The sequence below is a fragment of the Pleurodeles waltl genome, chromosome 2_1 (assembly GCF_031143425.1).
Source record: "Pleurodeles waltl isolate 20211129_DDA chromosome 2_1, aPleWal1.hap1.20221129, whole genome shotgun sequence".
In the NCBI taxonomy this organism is placed as follows: Eukaryota; Metazoa; Chordata; class Amphibia; order Caudata; family Salamandridae; genus Pleurodeles; species Pleurodeles waltl.
The window spans coordinates 703,730,071-703,751,040 of NC_090438.1; the positions used below are offsets into that span (position 1 = coordinate 703,730,071).

The following is a 20,970-nucleotide window of genomic DNA, read 5'->3' on the forward strand; positions in this document are numbered from 1 at the left end:
TAGCACTACAGGCCCCCTAGCAGCATTTAATTAGAGGCCCTGAGCACAAGTAGTGCACTTTACTAGGGATTTACAGGAAACATAAATATGCCCATTGGTGATACACCAATATTAATGTGTTTAGAGGTGAGAGCACAAGCAATTTAGCACTGGTTAGCAATGGTTAATTGCACAGAGTCCTAATACCAACAAAAACAAGGTCAGAAAAATGGAGGAAGAAGGCAAAAAGTTAGTGGGAGGCCACCTTAAGGCTGACAGGTCTAACAGAACTTTCTCAAAAACAGAAGCTATTCCCTGAAACTAAGAGCCACGTGGGCAAGCCTAGGTGTACAAGAAGTCAGACTGGGGCAGGAAATAGGCCAGTGCACCAAAATAAAAGTGGCCTCCATTAGTGAATCAGATAGCTAGAAAGTGGCCTACATTCACACACTGAGGCAGATTTCAACCTTTTAATACAAGCTGTATCAATGTTTTGCAAAAGACAGAAGACTGCATGCATTTGTGCTTGCTGTAGCAGGCATTCCAGAGAGACATTCAACATTGTGAACTGTATTGCAAAACCTTACTAAGCATATATTTTCTAGACCATATGCAAAGTGATACATTCTTACATATAACACTGACTGGTCAACAGATTTATTTTATTGTGTGTATAATTCTGTTGTAAGCAATAAATATGCTAGCTGTCAACAACACTATCAGGAGTGATGGATGTCGATAAGTATTCAATCTCACTCTGTGAATTATCCTCCACTACCCCCAAAGTTATCAGTGAATCAGAGTCATGCCACAATGGAAAAGCACAATTGAAAGGAGAAACAGACAGTTTCAGTAAAATAACTAATTTAAGGTTTTGAGCAGCACCTCACCTCTGACAACTAGCCTTCTCTGCCTGGGTATGAGTCTGCCACCACACTATTTTAACATGAATGGCAAACATTAGCAGAAACCCTTATTCCTGTCATTTTGCCCCCAATATTCTGTCCAATCACTAGATGTAATGTCTGACTCCTGCATGGGACTTTCAGTTGGTATGCTTGCTCTCCTTAATTTGAATCTCACTGTACATATTACTCCTTATATATTAAAAACACAAGTATATATTGATCAAAAATTCTTAATTGCAACATGTAATACATTTTCAGCATAGTAGATATAATTATAACATACATTAATTTGGTAGAGATCTCCCTATGAAGTCTTCTTTTTACTTCATGATCACACAGACAGGATTATGTTGTTTTCACAAGAACTGAAGTAAGTATAATTTTTTCATATTTAAAAATTACATCCTTTCTGCACTTTTTATGCCTCAGTCTCTTCTAGCAAAGTCAATTAGCCCTTGTTTTGGTGAGTAAAACGTCATAAGATTATTTATCTTTGGTATGTCTTCTTAAACGAATTTATGGATTTCAGGTCTCGTGCTTAGTTCAAATTGTATTTACCAGTGGTGAAGCATGACTATATTTGTACCTTTCTTGAAGATTAAGGCACGGCCGCTTTGAGCTACAGTCACTCTCTAAGATCATTGACCACAGGGAGATAGAGTGACTCAAGACTCCTTCCAGAACTCTTATAAAGTGCAGGACTTCATCTTGTGGTTCGTGATTGCTTAGGAAACTAGAAACTAGAAATAAACTGTGTTCAATACTTACACCAGGCAAACCCAAGATGCCCAACAAGATTTGGCAGTTTTGCAATATCTCAGCACTGCAGATCTTGCTTTAGCTTCTTGCTCCCAGCCACTGAGATATGCTGGTCTAGCAAGATCTTGGCTCCACATACATGTACTACATGTACCCAAGACCTGTAAATTAAATACTGCTAATGGCCCTGCAGCGCTTGTTGTCTGACAAAACTAAAAAGCATTTTAAAATATGTCTTAGGCCTGCAATTGCAGCCTGTGGGTGCAGTTTAAACTGCCTATTTTACCTGGCAAAATAAACCTTTTGCAGTATATAGCCTCCCTTTTCAATACATATGTCACCCCTGAGGTAGAACCTAAAGAGCCTGTAGGGCGATGTACATTGTATTAAAAAGTTGGGCATGTACTTTTAAGTATTACATATCCTGGTAGTGAAAAACTCCTAAATTCATTTTCACTACTTTGTGGCCTACCTTTCCCTTAGGATAACATTGGGTTACCTTATTACATTAATAGGTGCTAACAGTTTTATTGAGAGCAGGATGAAATGTCAAATGAATTGTAATTTGAAACCCTCTTTAATGACAAAGTCGGATTTTAGATTACAAATTTTGAAAATGTCACTTTTAGAATGTTGCCATTGTCCCATTCCTAAACTTCATGAAGCCTTCTAGGAGTCTCCATCTGCCTGGGTCTGTTAATTGCTCCCCCTTCTGGGTACAGGCAGCAAAGCAGACAGTGAACATTGCAAAGGGGCTGGCCAGGGGAGCCCTTGCACTGCCCATGCCAAGTGCTTGGGCAGGGACCCCGGGGCCCTCTGCACCCGTTCTCCGCCATCCTTTTCATGGTGGTGCTACTGACATGAAAAGGATGGCGGAGAGCAAGGTCATAATTCTCAGGGCAGTGCTGCTTGCAGTGCTGCCCTGGCAGATTAGGACCGCCGCAACCGCCAGATGCAACCACCAGACCGCTGGAATCTCCTATCCTGGTGGAGCTGGCGGTCTCACCATGGCACGACTGCCATGGTGCTAATATGGTGCTCGGACCACCACATTGGTGGCGGTCCAACCACCATCCGAGAGTCTGGCGGATAAGTTACCCCCAGACTCGTAATAAGACCCTAAGTGCCGAATTATGAATTCGGCGGTTGAACCACCCAAACTCCGATATGGCGGTAGGAAGGCAGCCGTGAAGCCGACGGCCTCACCACCATTGTATTATGATGTTTTTGCTGGGCTAACGGGTGGAAAGAGTGCAGCAGTGCACACAGCACCCTCAGAATGCGCCCTGTCTGCCATAGCATTGTGATGGGGCTGACAGGGGGGCCTTGCATTGCCCATGACATGGTCATGGGCAGTGCAGGGGCTCCCCCGTGGTCCCAACTCTGCCTTCCTGCCAGCTTTTTCATGGTGGGGAGCCGGCCATGAAAAGGCTGGCAGAAAGGAAAGTTGTGATCAGCATGCCGATGCCAAACTCAGCACCACTGTGGCTGACAACAACTTTCACCACCTCCAACCAGTCGGGATAACTAATCCTGAAGGTGGTCTCCTGGCAGTCTGACCACCAGGATCGTAATCTGGCAGTTGGACCGCCAGGATTGTGGCGGTCAGACCTCCTCCTCGAGTTTGGTGGTCTTAGGACAGCCAAACGCATATTCAGGCCCCAAGTCCAAACACAGAAATTTTCTTTGCAACTTTGTCCCCAGTGATGATGCCTCCTCTTCCTCATACACTGCCAGCAGCCTTGCCCTCTGAACCTCACCTTCTCAGATATTTTTATTCAAAATGTCTTCTAAGTTCGAAGGCAAGTGGCCCAATCCACTTTGTATTTCTGAATCAAGTTCCATCGCATCCAGCCAAAACTTTTTGACTTTGTCCCGGTCTTACTTGACTAGATGTCGATGGTTTGCTCTTTAATTTTCTAGGCTCTATTTTTCTCTTTAAACTTTAAAAATTCGTTACTCTGGTTCTACTGATTGGAATTTTGTTATTTTGGTGTCAAATATTTTATTAAAATGTAATCAGTTTTCCTACATTGGTGTGGGATCTTTCTTGTGTTGTGCTCTTGTGTTGTGCTTTCACTTTATTACTGTTTAAGTGCAGCATACTTTACACATTGCCTCTAAGTTAAGCCTGACTGCCTTTGTGACAAGTTACCATAGGGTGAAGCATACAGTAATTTAGTAACTTTTATGGTTCACCTGACACGGATTGCAGCTGTTGCTTGAGTAGGGTTTCACCCCCGTCAACCAACAACCCAATTTCTCACACCACTCTGTTGTCATTTTTTAAAGTTTTCAGAGTGATTTCTAGCGATTCATACAATAAGCTGCTTCATGCTGAAGAAATTGTAAAACAATGACATTCATAAATTTGTACATGAAAGTGCAATATCATCAGAATCAGTGAACCTGAAATTACTTTCAAAACAATAAAATTTTCCTATGGGCTCTATTTAAGAAACATAACTTTTATTGCAAATTCAGCATTCCTGCCTGAAGAACATGCTTTCTGAAATAACATTGCAATAAACACACCTGAAGCAGATTTGATCATGCAGCAGTTTTATCTTATTCTTTATGTGACGCAGAACAATCACTTTTAAAGGAGCACATTTATGAAAGTCCTCCTCCTGAATCATATTAATATTAATGGCAGGTGTTGGAAATGGCCTTTCTGCAGGGTTCTCCGCAGACTTTGTGCCTTCCTCCTTCTCTTTTTCTGACCTCATTTTTTCTGGCTTTAAGACTCTGCACACTTTACCACTGCTAACCAGTGCTAAAGTGCATATGCTCTCTGCCTTCAAACATGGTAACATTGGATCATACCCAATTGGACTATTTAATTTACTTATAAGTCCCTAGTAGAGTGCACTATGTGTGCCAAGGCCTGTAGATTAAATGCTACTAGTGGGCCTGCAGCACTGATTGTGCCACCCACTTAAGTAGCCCCTGAACCTTGGGTCAGGCCTGCCATTGCAAGGCCTGTGTGAGCAGTTTCACTGCCAATTTGACTTGGCATTTAAAAGTACTTGCCAAGCCTAAAACTCCCCTTTTTCAACATATAAGACACCCCTAAGGTATGCCCTTGGTAACCCATAGGGCAGGATGCTGTGTAGGCAAAAGGCAGGACATGTACCTATGTCGTTTACATGTCCTGGTAGTGTAAAACTCCTAAATTCATTTTTACACTGCTGTGAGGCCTGCTCCCTTCATATGCTAACATTGGGGCAGCCCTCATACATTGTTTGAGTGGTAGCTGCTGTTCTGAAAGGAGTAGGAAGGTCATATTTAGTATGGCCAGAATGGTGAAATTAAATCCTGCTGACTTGTGAAGTTGGATTTAATATTACTATTTTAGAAATGCCACTTTTAGAAAGTGAGCATTTCTCCGCACTTAAATCTTTCTGTGCCTTACAATCCACACCTGGCTGGGCTTCGTTGACAGCTCCTTTTGCATTCACTTAGATACATCCCAAACACAGAATACTCAGCCTCACTTGCATACATCTGCATTTTTAATGGGTCTTAATGGGTCTTCCTGGGCTCGGAGGATGGAGGGCCTGCTCTCACACAAAGGACTGCCACACCCCCTACTGGGACCCTGGCAGACAGGATTGAACTGAAAGGGGACCTGGTGCACTTCTAAGCCACTCTTTGAAGTCTCCCCCACTTCAAAGGCACATTTGGGTATACAAACAGGGCCTCTGCCCCTACCAACTCAGACACTTCCAGGAGAAGAAACTTGTAACCAGAACCTGCATCCTGCCAAGAAGAACTGCCTGGCTGCCCAAAGGACTCACCTGACTGCTTTCTGTGAAGAACTACTGCCTTGCTGTTGCCCTGCTGCCTTGCTGCTCTCTGGCTGAGGTGAAGAAGTGCTCTCCAAGGGCTTGGATAGAGTTTGCCTTGTGTTCCCTGAAGTCTCAGGACCAAAAAGACTTCATCGCTTCAAGAAGGACTCGTTGTGCAGCGAAATTCAACGCACAGCCTGCCAAAAACGATGCACAGCCTGCACCGCAGCGAAAATTTCACTGCACGCTGAACCGGAATCATGCAGCCCGACTGCACAACTAGAAGATTGACGTAGCACCAGCATAGCGATGGGAAATTCGACGCACGGCCCACTGGATCAACGCAGAGCCAAGCCAGAATGACGCAGCCCGACTTCCAGAGAGGAATCAACTCAGCGCCTGCCATGAGGTAGATAATTTGACGCAACCCCCACCGGATCGATGCAGCTCCTGTGACCTCACCCTGCCAGTGTAGGAAATCCACGCTCCGTCCCCGGGGCGTCTAAAGACCCTGCAACCCGAAGAGGATCCACGACCGAGTGCCGGAAATCAACGCACAGCCATCCCTGCATGAAAACTAAACGACGCATCGCCGTGTGCGGCCCGAGACATCGACGCACACCCCTTTGTTTCCACGCATCTCCTCCTCTGCGGTTCTTTTTTTGGAGATTTTTCACGCGAACCAGGTACTTTGTGCTTGAAAGAAACTTTGTTTGCTTTTAAAAGACTTAAGACACTTTATATCACTTTTCAGTGACATCTCTACATTTACTTATTGCATCTTTGATCGTTTTGACCTGCATTTAACCAGATAAATATTATATTTTTTTCTAAACACTGTGTGGTGCATTTTTGTGGTGCTATATGCTGGCACTGTAAGATTTATTGCACAAATACTTTACACATTGCCTTCTAAGTTAAGCCTGACTGCTCAGTGCCAAGCTACCAGAGGGTGGGCACAGGATAATTTGGATTGTGTGTGACTTACCATGACTAGAGAAAGGGTCCTTGCTTGGACAGGAAGTAACCTGACTGCCAACCAAATACCCCATTTCTAACAGCAGGTGAGGGGAGCATTTGTTATTTTGCACATCTTGAGCACAGACAGAACTGAAACTCAGTGACATGTTGTCTTCTTTTTATGCTGCTGTGTTTTGTGTTGCATAATTGCAATGTGGTGTGTTGTACTACAGTAGTTGTGCTGTAGTTTGTTCTAGCGTTTTTGTGATGTGCCCTGTTATATTTTAAATGTGTTGCTATGTTGCTTTGTATATGTTATTGTGTTATGTTATATCATTTGCTTAAGGTATGTCAACAAATGCTGCTGCACTGCTAGAGAAAAAAAGCACAGTACCTAACAGTTCCCATAGCAGGCAACCAGTTACCTTTGTCTCAACTGGTCCTGTTCTTCAACGGCTTAGGACTCCACTCAGCCCATAACTTAGTGATCACTCTATGTCACATGATCAAATGTCTTGTGACATTAGTTTGAAAACAGGAGATTTTTTATTGCCTTTTAAAAACTCAATAGAGTGGGTTAATTTCCAATTCCATTTCAAATTCTTGGAACAATTACCAAGAACCTCCAGTCCTCTTCCTAGCTGACCTGAACCACATGAATGCTGTTTCATCAACATGTATTTCACACTGTAGTTCCCTGTGAAGAAGTGTGAATTTATCACAATGTTGCTACACAGAAATGGTGGATATAACTGGCATTTTCTGATTACAGCTTTCAGAAATAAGAAGTAGCTGAAGAGCTCAGCTGCATACTTACCATAGAATGTGAGGATAATCCTTAGCCTTGAGAATCTGGCACACCCACTAAACATGTGTTGGCTGCAACACTGTGGAATGGCACTTGTTGGTTTAGTTGTGTTAATGGACAATAAGCTGCTTGATGGACACTACGTAAAAACATTGTGTACCTTTAAAAAGCTCTTTTGTTGGACTCTCAGCCAAAATTATAATTCGAACTCCTTATTAACTGTTTGTTGTTGCACATAAAAGATGTACCGGAGGTTAACCGGCACATTATATGAAGTTGAGCACGGAGTATTGATCTTGTTTACCCAGATTATTAAACATTTTACCCTTTTTATCTTTGTCAGTGCTTTTTTTTTTGTCATGTTTCTTTTAGTAAAACTAGTTGTTGGGGAAGCAGGTGCATCCTTGCCAAGATAGGAAAAATTTCTAAAAGCAAAAATATTTGTCACAAAAAACACATTTTTCAGACAGTTGTGACTCACGGGTGGGAAAAGGAGCGGGGCGGTGCGGCGCGTGGCGGGGAGAGTGGGGGTCACAAAAAAACAAACTTTTCCCTCACCGCGCCATCCACCCTGCTCCTCTGTCACAGGCTGCAGGCACACACTCCCAGCCTCCCCTGCGGCCAATCCTGATGCTGCTTAAAGCAGCATCAGGATTGGCTGGGAGCACCCTGTCAGGGAGCTCCCAGGCAGACTGGGAGCCTGTGCCTGCTCTCTCCAGCCTGGCAACACATTGCCCGGCTGTTAATGGTAGTGGAGATGTAGGACATCCGCAGTGGCATCTGCATACATACATACTCTGCAATTAACCAGCTGTCAATGCCAGTCTGATTTACTTGCAAAGGATGCATAGTCATTATGAAAAATGATCTTAGCACAGGATAAGTCTAGCTTTTTAGGTCTGTCATTTTATTGCACCAGACCTTTTTCCATTCAATGCACACTGTGGTCATAATAGGAGTGTGATGTCATTTAAAATAAAATGTCTGGCAACCCCATCAGTTCAGTATGCATTAAATAAAGATACCTCCACCTATCTGATGTCTGTTTGTTTCATGTCTGACCTAGACACAGCTTTAGCAATCTCTTAAGCGTTATGAAATAAAAAAGTCATAAATTAAAACTATATACAAACATACAGAGAGGGGCATTGAGTTAGTCCTCTTCCTCTATTGGCCTGTTTAACTATCATTCACCCACCATAAAAAAGCATGGGGTACTAGATCAGCCCACTTCATCTCTTGCACTGTGAGTGGCAGAATTTTGCTTATGTGTGCACATCCTCCTATAAATAATTGAACCTCAGTGTCAGGGCTGGTGGGCAATACTTTTTTTGCTAAATCTTTGTCATCATTCTTTATCCGTTTAATGGTTTTGTTAATTGTACTTGTCTGTTAAACTATGCCGATCAACAAGTAAAGGGATGGGGAGGAATAATGGTCCATATGCCCTCCCTAATATAATGCACTTGACAACAGAATACACTGTTCCAACAAGAAGAAAGGAAAAGGAAGTCCTAATTCTAAGAGCAAGAATCCTCACACACCCAAATGAGTGTCATGCCTCATCATCGGAAGTGCTCCTCGTCAGACTGGCGCTGCAATGTCTGACGGGCACCCCCCGAAGGGGGGCTTTTTGCCGGAGATCTTTACTCGATGATGCCAAGACCCTACAGGTGAGCTTGGACAGATGGGAAAGAGGAAGAGAGTGATAATCAAGATGTTAAAAATTGGCTCTAGACCCAGAGCCTAGGGATAACAATTTTATTCAACCATGAAGGGTATAGGCCAAGGTTAAAAATAATGCGGAGATTGAAGTGAGTATAAGTCATTGACCCTTGTGTCAGGGATGGTCTGGTAATTCCACCCGCGTCCCTCTTTTTCTCCATTACATGTGGTCGAGAGTGTTCTGATCATTATACTCACTTCACTCTCCGTTTTCTCTTTCAATTTATATAGCCATGTGCTTGCTATGAAACAAAAAGTACTATTGTACCATGTTCCCAAGTCCTCATCTACTAGCTTTTCCAGTGCATGGTAAAGAAAAATCCACTTTCTGAAAATTCTCAAACATTTATAATTTAATGGTAAGCACATCAAACATCTTTAGTGTTAATTATAGGATGACGGATGGCTCAGTGACCCGTTTGCTCCAAAAAATGTGGTGTTCTACAAATCACACAAGGAATTAAACATCTGCAATACTGTTGATTTACAATTTCCAGAATTCACAGAACTTTCTAGTGGTGCTGCGGTGAATGTCATGTTTCATTTTTTTGTGCTGCTTTTGTGTTTAAAATAAAATTTAGAATAGGGGAAAAGTATCCGCTATGTGCAACTGCATATTCTTTTTTTCTCCATGGGGAAAGCACTTCTGCCTGTGTAGAAACAAATTTCTTTACATCTACACTATGTTTGGGATTGTCCTATTCCCGTTCTAAAGGCTGAACGTCATTTATTCCTGTGCATTTGCAGAAATAAATCTACAAACATTGCCAGGGGTGGTGAACAGTCACAAAAGTGTCTGTGAAAGCTCATAAACTCAAAATGTTATGGGTGTTCACAAACTCATAAGGCAAACCATCCGTGGACCCTCTCCCTTCCGACCCCTTTTATGGGAATAACTCTGCATAAGTATACACAGTAGTGGTGTGCCATTATGAAGGAGTAAATGGATGCATAGGGCTCCTTTTGTGAATGCTGACCATCCGTAATCCAGCCATTTGCACCTTGTGAATTTGGCACCAAATAGTTTGAATCCTGGCAAGGTGGACTCGCACTCCCACCTCTGGTAACCAGAGTACCATAAATTGGGAAATGATAACATATGCTATTTATGGAGCTTTGAAACAGTAGAAGTGTGGTATTAGCACAATATCAAAAAGGTACTATAAAAAATAAGCTTTTATGATGGTGTTATCAACTGCTAAGCCCATCAACCTCTATAGTATTAGAAACAAAGATTATTAAACTAAGTTTACATTAAGTTAACTTCCATTTTCAAACCAAACACGAGGCATAATAGCACGGCACAGTAATTATCAATTATCAGTGCACTAGATGTTTTTTCAGATTATTAGTTCACAGTAGAACCAACTAAAAACAGAAAAGTGCACAAACAACATTGTTCCTTTAAGATGAAAGACTCTACAAACAGCAGCCGCTTACTTATACCATCCATCCACAAAAAGTAAACGTCACAAACCTGAGTATGAAGCAAATTGAACCCTTCAATCATAGACACGAGGAAACGCCTTGTTGACCTGCCTTGACAGCTGCTAAATATGCAATGACTATTTCTTGTGAACACTGGATTTTCTGTAATAAAGGAGTAAAACAAGTATGAAAATGATTGATTCATTTAGTAACCAACTGAGCAGATGATAATATCTACGTTTTCTCTATTAATGTTTCCCTACATGGCTCTTAACAAATCAAATACTTGCATGCATGCATGCATGGGAGAACCTTTTTACTCAAATCAATAAAAAAAAACAAGCACTTGCAGAGGCATAAATCAAGTAAAATTTACTTTGGCTCACTAGATATTTTACTAATTACACTTTGAAACAAACACCTGTTTGTCACAATGACTCGTGCTCTGCGACTCCCTTTGTGATGCAGAGAAATCATATCGCACAGTGGCACCAGCAAGTCAGGCAGGAGCAGGAAGCCACTCTACACATCTCTTCAACAGACTGAGAATGTCTGTTGAAGAGATATTCACAGTGTAGAAATTAATTGCCTCCTTCCTTTATTCACTCCGCAATCCCTAATTCGTTTAGGTAATCAGTCATGATCAAAACGACATGGGCTCCACTCCCCATACCTTGCAGGCCTGTGCCACAACAAAGCTAGCACTCACACTTTTTAACTGATAAAATCTAAATGGAAAAGATGGTTACTAAACTAGCCCTTTTGAGGATATCTAGGATACAGTCACATCAGATCCCTTGGTTTGCTCAAGTTGTCAAAAAAATGAAATGATGTAAAAAAGGTGTGCCAACCAAAATGGTGAAAACAATGGCCTCCAAGGTTAAGTCCACCTATACATACTAGTTGAGCCAGTACATAAATATGATAACTGCTGTTTCTAGCAGTTTATATACCTTGTTTAGTCTTGTCTTTAATAATTTCAAAAAGTAGAAATGTAAAATAAATGTTTTCTTTCTGAGCTGGTGGATCAGCTAGGAAAATTATTTGGAGCTAAAATCAAGAATATAGGCTTAGTTTTGGTTGGGTGGACGATAAAGGTAGAAATGTGAAGAAACAACATTAAATAAGGTAGCTGTAGAAGGGTGAATGACAATAATGGTGAAGAAAAAAATATTGTGTGACATGAATATCATCACTACAAGAATATCCAGTAACTGAGTATCAAAGGTGTGAATGTTTTTATGTATATAATGTTGTATTTAATATTGTTTACTTTAATATAGTTGCAACAAATCCCAGTTTCTGATTAAATACATGTTTGTGTTAATATTTAATATAATTGTTAAAGATCATTAAGTACAGTATGTGATTTTAAATGTGTACTTGTTTTTTCTAATTTAACTAGTCATTACTTTTAGTGGGCTGTGGGTTTGTAGGGTAAAAGGGTGGGGTGTTAATTAAATTATACACTATTGTTTCCAATAATAGACAATTTCTAATGTGAATTAAATATTTGTTTCTTAATTACGTAAATTGTTTAATTGATCAATTGTTATTTTATTTATTTAATTTTACCTTAAGTATTTTAGTGTACATTTTATTTTTCTGTAGTTTAATTACAAATGTATATTTTAATATCAGATTGTTGGGTTTATAGAGCCATAGGGTGGGGCATTATTTATATTATAATTATGTGTTAATTGTGTGCATGTTAATTAAATGTGTAATTGGTAAATAATTAGGTAAATGTGTTCACTGTTTTGTAAATGCCATGTATTAATTGTTTGATAAATATATATAATAATTAACTTTGTAAAATCAATTTTATATGTAATATTATTTTAATTCCAATTGTTTTAATAAGTATTTACATTTTATTATTGTTGTATTTATATTCCAATTTATGATTTTTGTGTTTGCAATTTTGTGAGTAGAGGAGAGGGAAGACAATTTGATTTACATTGTTTTTATTTAAATTGATAATTTTTTAGTACTATTTGTTTCAAATGGATTTATTTTCTTTTTGTGCACATAGTATACATTTAACATTTGAAATGTGTTTTAGTAATTTATTTTGTTATTTATTTAAAGGTTTTAAAAAAATATATATTACGCATTGGACTGGTATATGTAGCCATTCCATATTCCAGCATTTTCTGCGATTTTGCTTAGACTGCAGTTGGAAAAGCAAATCTCACCCCTCGGTAGTCTAACATCTTCCCTACTGTTGATTTCATTGGAGTAAACCTAAATCCAGCTGCTCCAAAGTCCAACACTTTCCCTACTGTTGGTAAAATTGAAATGGGAATAATAAATCTAACCCCTCCGAAACCTAACACCTTCCCTACTGATGGTTAAACTGGAGTTGAAATAGTAAATCTAACCACTCAGACGTCCAAAATTGGCCCTGATTTTGCTTAGGTCGGAGTGTGAATAGTAAATTTAACTCCTCTGAAGTCCAACACTTTCCCTACTTTTGCTTACAACGCAGTGGGAATACTAAATCTAACCCCTCTGAAGCCCAACCCATTCCCTGTTGCTGCATACATTGATTTGGGAATAGTAATATATAATCCCTCCTCAATATAACAATTTTCCTTCTATCATTTATATTCAAGTTTTTTTGTTCATATTATTATTTAAAAAATAAATAAATTGAAATGTAACTATAAGTATTGAATTATTTGTGATATATGTTTTTAACTAATGTTTCTTAATTTTAATTTGTCATTACTGTTATTATTATCAATGTAATTGTTTGAATCTCATTTTACATTATTTTTAAATTTATATTTAAATTATTTACATATTTACTTTTATGTATTGATTACAACAAATGGTATAGATTAGGTTTAATATGTAAATTAAGTTGTATATTTCTTGGTTATATGTGTTTGACCATTTTTACTTTCACAATATAGTTAAAATGCAAAACAATGCATTTAATAAATGAAATTGCTGTATGAAATTACACCAAATTTGACAGAAAGCTAGATCCTGCAGATTGTGCTTTTGGTTATTTGGTGTAAATCTGTTCAGTAGTTTTTGAGATATTAAAGGGAAAATAAATTTACATGTCTAGGGCCGCGGATCCTCCCCGACGACTTTGCAAATATTGAGAGCTCTTGCAGAGACCTGCAGAGCTCTGATGGGCTGCCAACACTTCAAACCAGAATGTATTGGCAGCCATCTTGGGACTCGGCTTAAGTCAAGGCCCAGAAAAAAAGTTTTAAAAAAGAAAAGGGGCAGAGACCCATTAGCTCTGATGACCTAGAGGGACCGTGCCAGGGCTACAAAGCACTTTTTTAAAAAATTTTTGCAGTGAATTAATGTAAATGTTGCAAATTCACAGCAAATGTTAAAAAAATAAACAAGTGCTGGCTCCTGTGCTTGATTTTATGAAGCCCCCTGGTGGACCAGGTCCCGGGGCATGTTGAAGTAAAGGAGGGGGCCAAATGGGCTCTCCCCAGGGCATTTTGATGCCTCGGGGACCACCACCTCCCTGGGGCTGAACTAAAATAATGAAGGGGGTCCGTTGCAGACCCCCAGGGACCTCCACCTCCCTAAGGCTATTTTACACTTCCGGGGGGGGCGCCCCCCCTCGAGTAGCCATAGATGGCCCTGGGGACTGTCACCCCCCAGGGCTGGCTCCTGGTATGTCCCAGGGTGCCGATCACCAGAACATAGCTGTTTACTCTGACTTTGCAGGAACTCAAGTCAGAGCAAACAACTCCACTTTCTGCAAGTGTGAGATGTCAAGCAGAAAGCAGAGATTTAGGGGCTGATTCTAAGCTTGGCGGGCGGCGGGAGCCGCCCGCCAAGCGGGAACCGCCAGAAGACCGTACCGTGGTCAAAAGACCGCGGCGGTCATTCTGGGTTTCCCGCTGGGCTGGCGGGCGACCGCCAAAAGGCCGCCCGCCAGCCCAGCGGGAATCACCCTTCCACGAGGAAGCCGGCTCCGAATGGAGCCGGCGGAGTGGAAGGGGTGCGACGGGTGCAGTAGCACCCGTCGCGAATTTCAGTGTCTGCTAAGCAGACACTGAAATTCAAAGTGGGGCCCCCAGGGGCCCCACGACACCCCATACCGTCATCCTGTTCCTGGCGGCCGAAACCGCCAGGAACAGGATGGCGGTATGGGGGTCGGAATCCCCATGGCGGCGCAGCAAGCTGCGCTGCCATGGAGGATTCCCCTGGGCAGCGGAAAGCCGGCGGTACACGGCCGACTTTCCGTTTCTGGCCGCGGCTGTACCGCCGAAGTCAGAATGCCCAAAGGAGCACCGCCAGCCTGTTGTCGGTGCTCCCGCGGACCACGGCCCTGTCGGTTTTTACCGCCAGGGTCGTAATCAGGCCCTTAATCTGTTTTCCTGCATGCAAATATGCGTGCAAGGAAACAGATGAGAACATTGATCCCGCAAGCAGGGAGCTGCTATTTAAAGTACCTCCTGGCTAGTGGGAGTAATACTGGCTCCCACAGGACATGGGTAGCCAGTTAGAACTGTGGGGTCCATCAGGCTCCCCCATGGTCCTGTCTCTCTCTTTCTCTCTCTCTCTCTTCTATCCTAAAATGGGATGGAGGTGAGAGAAATTATTATTGCAATGGTCACTCCATGCAATGACTTCAAAGCGTCAAACTAGCAAGATGTTTGATGCAAATGCTATTCATACCTTTTATTGGTCAGCAGGCAAGGGTCACTTCTGGCCTAATGCTAAAGCTCTTCAACTGTCAGTAGGTTGAAGGTTCAAATCTTAGTATCTCCTGTTAGTGTGTCAGTTTATTTTCTAGTGTTATGACTGTTAAATATTCCTAGTGATAGAACATTGGTGTCCTTTTCCCCTCAAAATCTGGGCACTGCACAATAAGGAGTCACCGCTGGCCGAGTGGTTAAGGTCTCAGACCTGTACACTGAAGGCTAAGGATTTCAGTCTAGGTGAGTCTGTGGTTATTTCCTGCTTTAGTTTCTTTTCAACTATAAATATTTAAGTTACATACTGAAAGGTGATTTCACTCTTTTTAATTCACAAAAACATCTCTCATGGTTGGGTGGAATATAAGTTGTTGGCCATAGGCCAAGCCCTGCAGTCAACCACCGCTGCGCACAGCCAAAGGCCAAAGACCATGAGTGGTGGTGGTTGGATTAATGTATGATAATGAAAAGTGCTTTACTTTAAAAAACCTTAGAAATTCACTGAAAAACACAAAGGTTACAGGAACATTATAGTTAGGAAATAGAATTGAAAAAAAACTTAAAAATTCACTTAAAAATTAGGCTCACCTTTTAAACATACACAACCAAAGAAAGTCACCTGTTATAGTTAGAGTTATCTCAAGTAAGTATAACCCGTGCCCTAAGGTAACTACAGCTCCCGCCCTCACCATGCACTGCAAATTACCCCACAAATTACGGCACTCATGACATCTTTGATAGCATTATTGAATATATCATTGTAATATTTGCAGTAAAACAATTGATGAAACAACTGTGCATGGGTGGGGCACGAGTTACAGGTACCTTAGGGCATGAGTTATAGCTGTAACAGGTGGATTTCTTTCGTTTTGTACGTTTAAAATGTGAACCTAACTATAACATCCCTGTAACTTTTAGTTTTTAAGTGAATTTTTTATATTTTTTTAATTGTATTTCCTAACTTTATTTGTGACTGAAAATATACCACACAAAGAGACCACCAATCAGAAGAAGAATATTCTATCTCAAACGCAAATTAAAAAACAACCAACAACATGGCACAGGTTACTTGCTGCCACAAGGCACAGAAAATTCTTCTGAATATAAATATCAATGGGTAAAATACAGTCAAATTCCCTAAATCAGAAACATATTGCATTTTTCATATAAAAACTTTAGAATTCATCATCATGAAAAGGCTTGTTTCGATTTTGCATGAGCAGATTTGACTCCTGGGGGCTTGCATACTTCTCTGAGTAAAGGTTCAAGTTATAGCAATCACATTAAAGATGGAGCACATATAATATTAATATTCAACAACCTCCTACTGTGCTAAATCACCTCTTTGTTTTAAAAATCACAGGATCTACATTTTAGGAAAAAAATAACCTTCATCAATCACTAATTTCAAATGTAAAACAACACTTGGGAAAGTGGACCCATTGCAGGGTTTAATTTTGGAAGCAAACTCCTGACACTTGAACATTGAATCTACAGTCAGCATTCTTTCAATTGTGGATTTGTAGAACGTCTTTGTTAGACCAGGAATCCTTGGCGTGGTCTCCCCTGTCTGTTTTGCCTCTGCTTCCCATGTTTTGATTGTGTGTCTGATTTCTGTTTTTTTGTGCTTTTTGGTACTCTGGGCTATTTACCACACCTGACAAGTGCTAACGTGCAAGTGCTCATGTGTAAATTATATGTGTAACTGGCTTTTCCATGATTGGCATATTTGATTTACCAGTAAGTCCCTAATAAAGTGCACTAGAGGTGCATTGGGCATGTAAATCAAATGCTACTAGTGGGCCTGCAGCACTGGTTGTGCCACCCACAAAAGTAGTCCTGTAAACATATCTCGGACCTGCCACTGCAGTGTCAGTGTGTGCTATGTTTGAACTGCCAGTTTGACCTGGCAATTATACCCACTTGCCAGGCCCAAAATCTTCCATTCTTATACATGTAAGGTACCCCTAAGGTAGGCCGTAAATAGCCCCATGGGCAGGGTGCAGTGTATGTAAGGTGGGATATGTACTGATGTGTGCTACATGTCCTAACAGTGAAATACTGCTAAATTTGTTTTTCACTGTTGCAAGGCCTATCTCTCTCATAGGTTAACATGGGGCCTGCCTTTAAAAAACTTGTAAGTGCAGTTTCCCATTGGGAGCAGATTGAAATATGGAGTTTGGGGCCTCTGAACTCACAATGAAACAAATACATCTTTTGGTAAAGTTGTTTTTTAAATTGTCAGTTTGAAAATGCCACTTCTAGAAAGTGTGCATTTTCTTGCTTAAGCCATTCTGTGACTCTGCCTGTTTGTGGATTCCCTGTCTGGGTCAGACTGACAGTTGGGCTGTTTGTGAATCCCCTCTAGACAGTGAGACAAAGGGAGCTGGGGTGTAGTCTGCATATTCTGATGGGTCATCTGAGCTAGAGTGGAGGGAGGAGTGGTCACTTACACCTGAATGGGCTGTGCTTGCCCTCACACGATTCAGTCTCCAACCCCGTGGTGTGTGTCTGGTGCCAGGCCTGGGCAAGGCAGGATCCTGTAAACAACAGAGACTTTCCTTTGAAGTTTGCCTACTTCAAAGGCAGAACGGGGTATAAGTAGTGGACCCAAAACCCCAGATGTTTAAATTACTTCTGGAATCAAGAGGAACCTCTGCCAAGGAGAAGAGCTGAAATACTGGAGGAGGAGTACTGCCCCTTTGCCTGTGACTGTGCTTTGATGGGTTGGCCTGCAGTTGCAGCTGCTGCCTGAAAGAGGACAAAGACTGGACTCTGTTGTGCATTCCTGCTTGGGAACAATATCCAAAGGCTTGAACTGATCTTGCCTCCTATTTTGAAGTTTCAGGGCCATCAAAGTCTTCCTCTGCCAGCACCTGGACTCTCTGCTGCAAATCCTGCCCTGCCAAGTGGTGCCCTGTCCAGTCTCTGGGCCCCTGAGAGGTGAGGTTGGCAGAACAAGGACTGAAATCCACGCTCAATACCACATGCAACGCAGTTGAAAAATGACCCACTTTGCTGCAAATGTCAACGCTCCTCCTGCATCGTGGCTGGGAAATCGATGTATTGTGGTTGGGGAAACGATGCAACACCTGCTCGCGACTGCTGATAATGACTCAAACCCCATGTTACGTGGTTCTCCTACACCATGCGGCTGGATTTCTCACGCATCGTCGCTGGCCATCAAAGACATTGTGAACCTGCACCGATCTGAGGTGCCCTGTCCGCAAATCGATGCATCGCTCTCTTGCGAGGGAGAAAACTATGCCTCGCCTACCAGACCAGAGAATAAATTACACACGGCCTCACTTGCAAGTAAGGAATGGACGCATCGCTGTCTTTTCCGATGCACGCTCGCCCGTGTGGCTTTATTTGTGATGCAAACCAGGTACTTTGTGTAAAATCAACTTTTCCATTGTTTTCCATGGAGTAAGACTCTTGTTCTTTTGCAAATTCATATCCTGACTTGTGTATGTTGTGTTTTTCATTTGTTTTCATTTTGTTTGATTTAGATAAATATTGCCTATTTTTCTAAACCGGTATGGTGTCCATTTTGTAGTGTCTTCACTGTATTACTGTGTTTATTTGTACAAATACTTTACACATTGCTTCTGGGTTAAGCCTTTCTGCCCATGCTAAGCTACCAGGGGGGTGAGAGGGGGTTAATCAGGTGTTTTTGCCTTTGCCCTGACTAGAGTGAGGGTCCTTGCTTGGACAAGGGGTAACCTGACTTCCAACCAAAGACCCCATTTCTAGCAGTCTGTATTTTGATGATGAATTTTGAGATCTGATCTTGTGAAGTTTTAACATTTTATGTTAATAAATTAATAGGACTGTTGGGGTTGGTGCCCTAAGCATTATGTATGTTTTTCTCCTATTAACTATTTTGTTCTATAAACATTTTCACTCTTCTTGCTTTTTCTTCACTCTAATTATTACAATTTTTTTATTAGACATTTCATTATTTTTTTGAGGAAGAACTATGGAAATTCCATTAGGAAAATATTTCTACAGGGGAGTCAAAATGGTATCAAATTAGTCAATAATGATACCACTTAATAGTTAAACTACAATCAATATATTAAGATATTAAAAGGAATGTACTTAATACTAATTCCACATGGGACAAGAGCCTTCACTACTCTTCCCAGGATGTGAATCCAATCCCAGCTTCATTTGTTACTCTTGTAACTTATTTCAAATGTATTTTCCAAACTCCTTAAATAGTAGTCTTCCTGATGCTTCATAAGATCTACTATGACAAGGCACGAAGGATGTTGGGGAAGTTGGTAGTGTACAACTGTAAAAATGGCTCCTTTGATATCTCCCACAGGTCCAAGATTGAGGAACTGAATTAGTACCTGTAAGAAATCCACCTTTTCTGCATGGTCATCCTCAATTTCTTGCCTTTGTTGGACCTTATTTTTCTGTGCTGGCTTTTGGCCTCTGTGCACTTTACCGCTGTTAATGAGTAGTAAAGTAATTGTGCTTCCCCTTTAAACATGGTTAAAGTGACTTATTGTTAATTGGCATATTTAAGTTGCCTATAAGTACCTAGAATATGGTGTGCAAAGTTTATTCAGTACCTGGAAGTTAATTGCTACTAGTGGGCTGCAATACCTATTTTTCCATCTTCTGCAGTGGCAATGTAATCATGGTTTTAGGCCTACCCTTTGTAGACTGGCTGTTGCAGTGTAAATCTGCAGCTCAACCTGTTAAAATAGCCATTTTGACAGATGAAAACCTCCCTTTTAAATATTAGTAAGCCTTATAGTCAACAAGGTAGGGTGCATGGTATTTACAAGTCAGCCATTTAGAAAATTATTATTACTGTTAGACCTAGCCATTTTTGCAGAGTTATCCCCAAACCTTTTCCCTTCTTCCTCCTATTTTTTCTGACCTGTTTTGTTGGCTTTAAGACTCTGGGCACTTTACCACTGCCAACCAGTGCTAATGTGCATATGCTCTTTGTCTACAATGTATTGGTGATTGATTTCTCCATGATTGTCATTTACGATTTGCCAGTAAGCCCCTAGTCAAGTGCAGTATGTGTGCCAATGGCCTGTAAATCAAACGCTACTAGTGGGCTTGCAGCACTAAAGTAGGCCCAAGGCAACCCGTTGGGCAGGGTGCAGTGTATTTAAAAAGTTGAATATGTACTGGTGGGTCTGGAGGGCTGATTGTGCTCCACACACGAGTTGCCCTGTAAACATGTCTCAGAGCTGCAACTGCAGTGTCTGTGTTTGCAGTTTTAAACTGCCATGTTGACCTGGCATGTGAACCCACTTGTCAGTCCCAAACCTTTTACTACATGTAAGTCACCCCTAAAGTAGGCCCAAGGCAGCCCCAGGTGCAGGGTGCATGGTATTTAAAAGGTAGGACATGTACTGGTGTGTATTACATGCACTGATAGTGAAATACTGCTAAATTTGGTTCTCACTATTTCAAGGCCTATCTCTCCCACAGGGTAACATTGAGGTTTGCCTAAACATATCTTAAAATATTTGTAAGTGTAATTTCCATATGGAAGTGGATAGAGATATGACATTTGGGTCTCTGAACTCACAATTTAAAAATACATCTTTTGGTGAAGTTGTTTTTTTAATTATAGATTTGAAAATGCTACTTTTAGAAAGTGGACATTTTCTTGCTAAACCATTCTGTGCCTCCACCTGTCTGTGCAACACGTCTGGGTCAGAATGGCAGCTGAGCTGTTTGTGCATTTCCTCTAGACAGTCACGCAAAGGGAGCTGAGGTGTGCTCTGAATATCCTGATGGCCTATTACCAGGCTGATGGGTCTTCCTGAGCTAGAGTTGTGGGAGGAGCTGACACTTGCACCTGAATAGGGCTATGCCTGTCCTCACACAAAGCAGTCTCCAACCCTCTGCAGTGTGTTTGGGTCCAGGGCAGAGAAAGGCAGGGTCTT

General features: G+C 41.3%; 1 protein-coding gene across 1 annotated transcript in view; it reads right to left on the reverse strand.

Moving 5' to 3' along the window:
* The window catches only part of ABCA13 (ATP binding cassette subfamily A member 13), a 2,435,905-nt gene that overhangs the window by 2,049,068 nt on the left and 365,867 nt on the right, over positions 1-20,970 (reverse strand). The window contains exon 11 of the mRNA XM_069216941.1: positions 10,408-10,520. Within this exon, the coding sequence (XP_069073042.1) occupies positions 10,408-10,520 (113 nt within the window). The remainder of the gene's footprint in view (positions 1-10,407; positions 10,521-20,970) is intronic.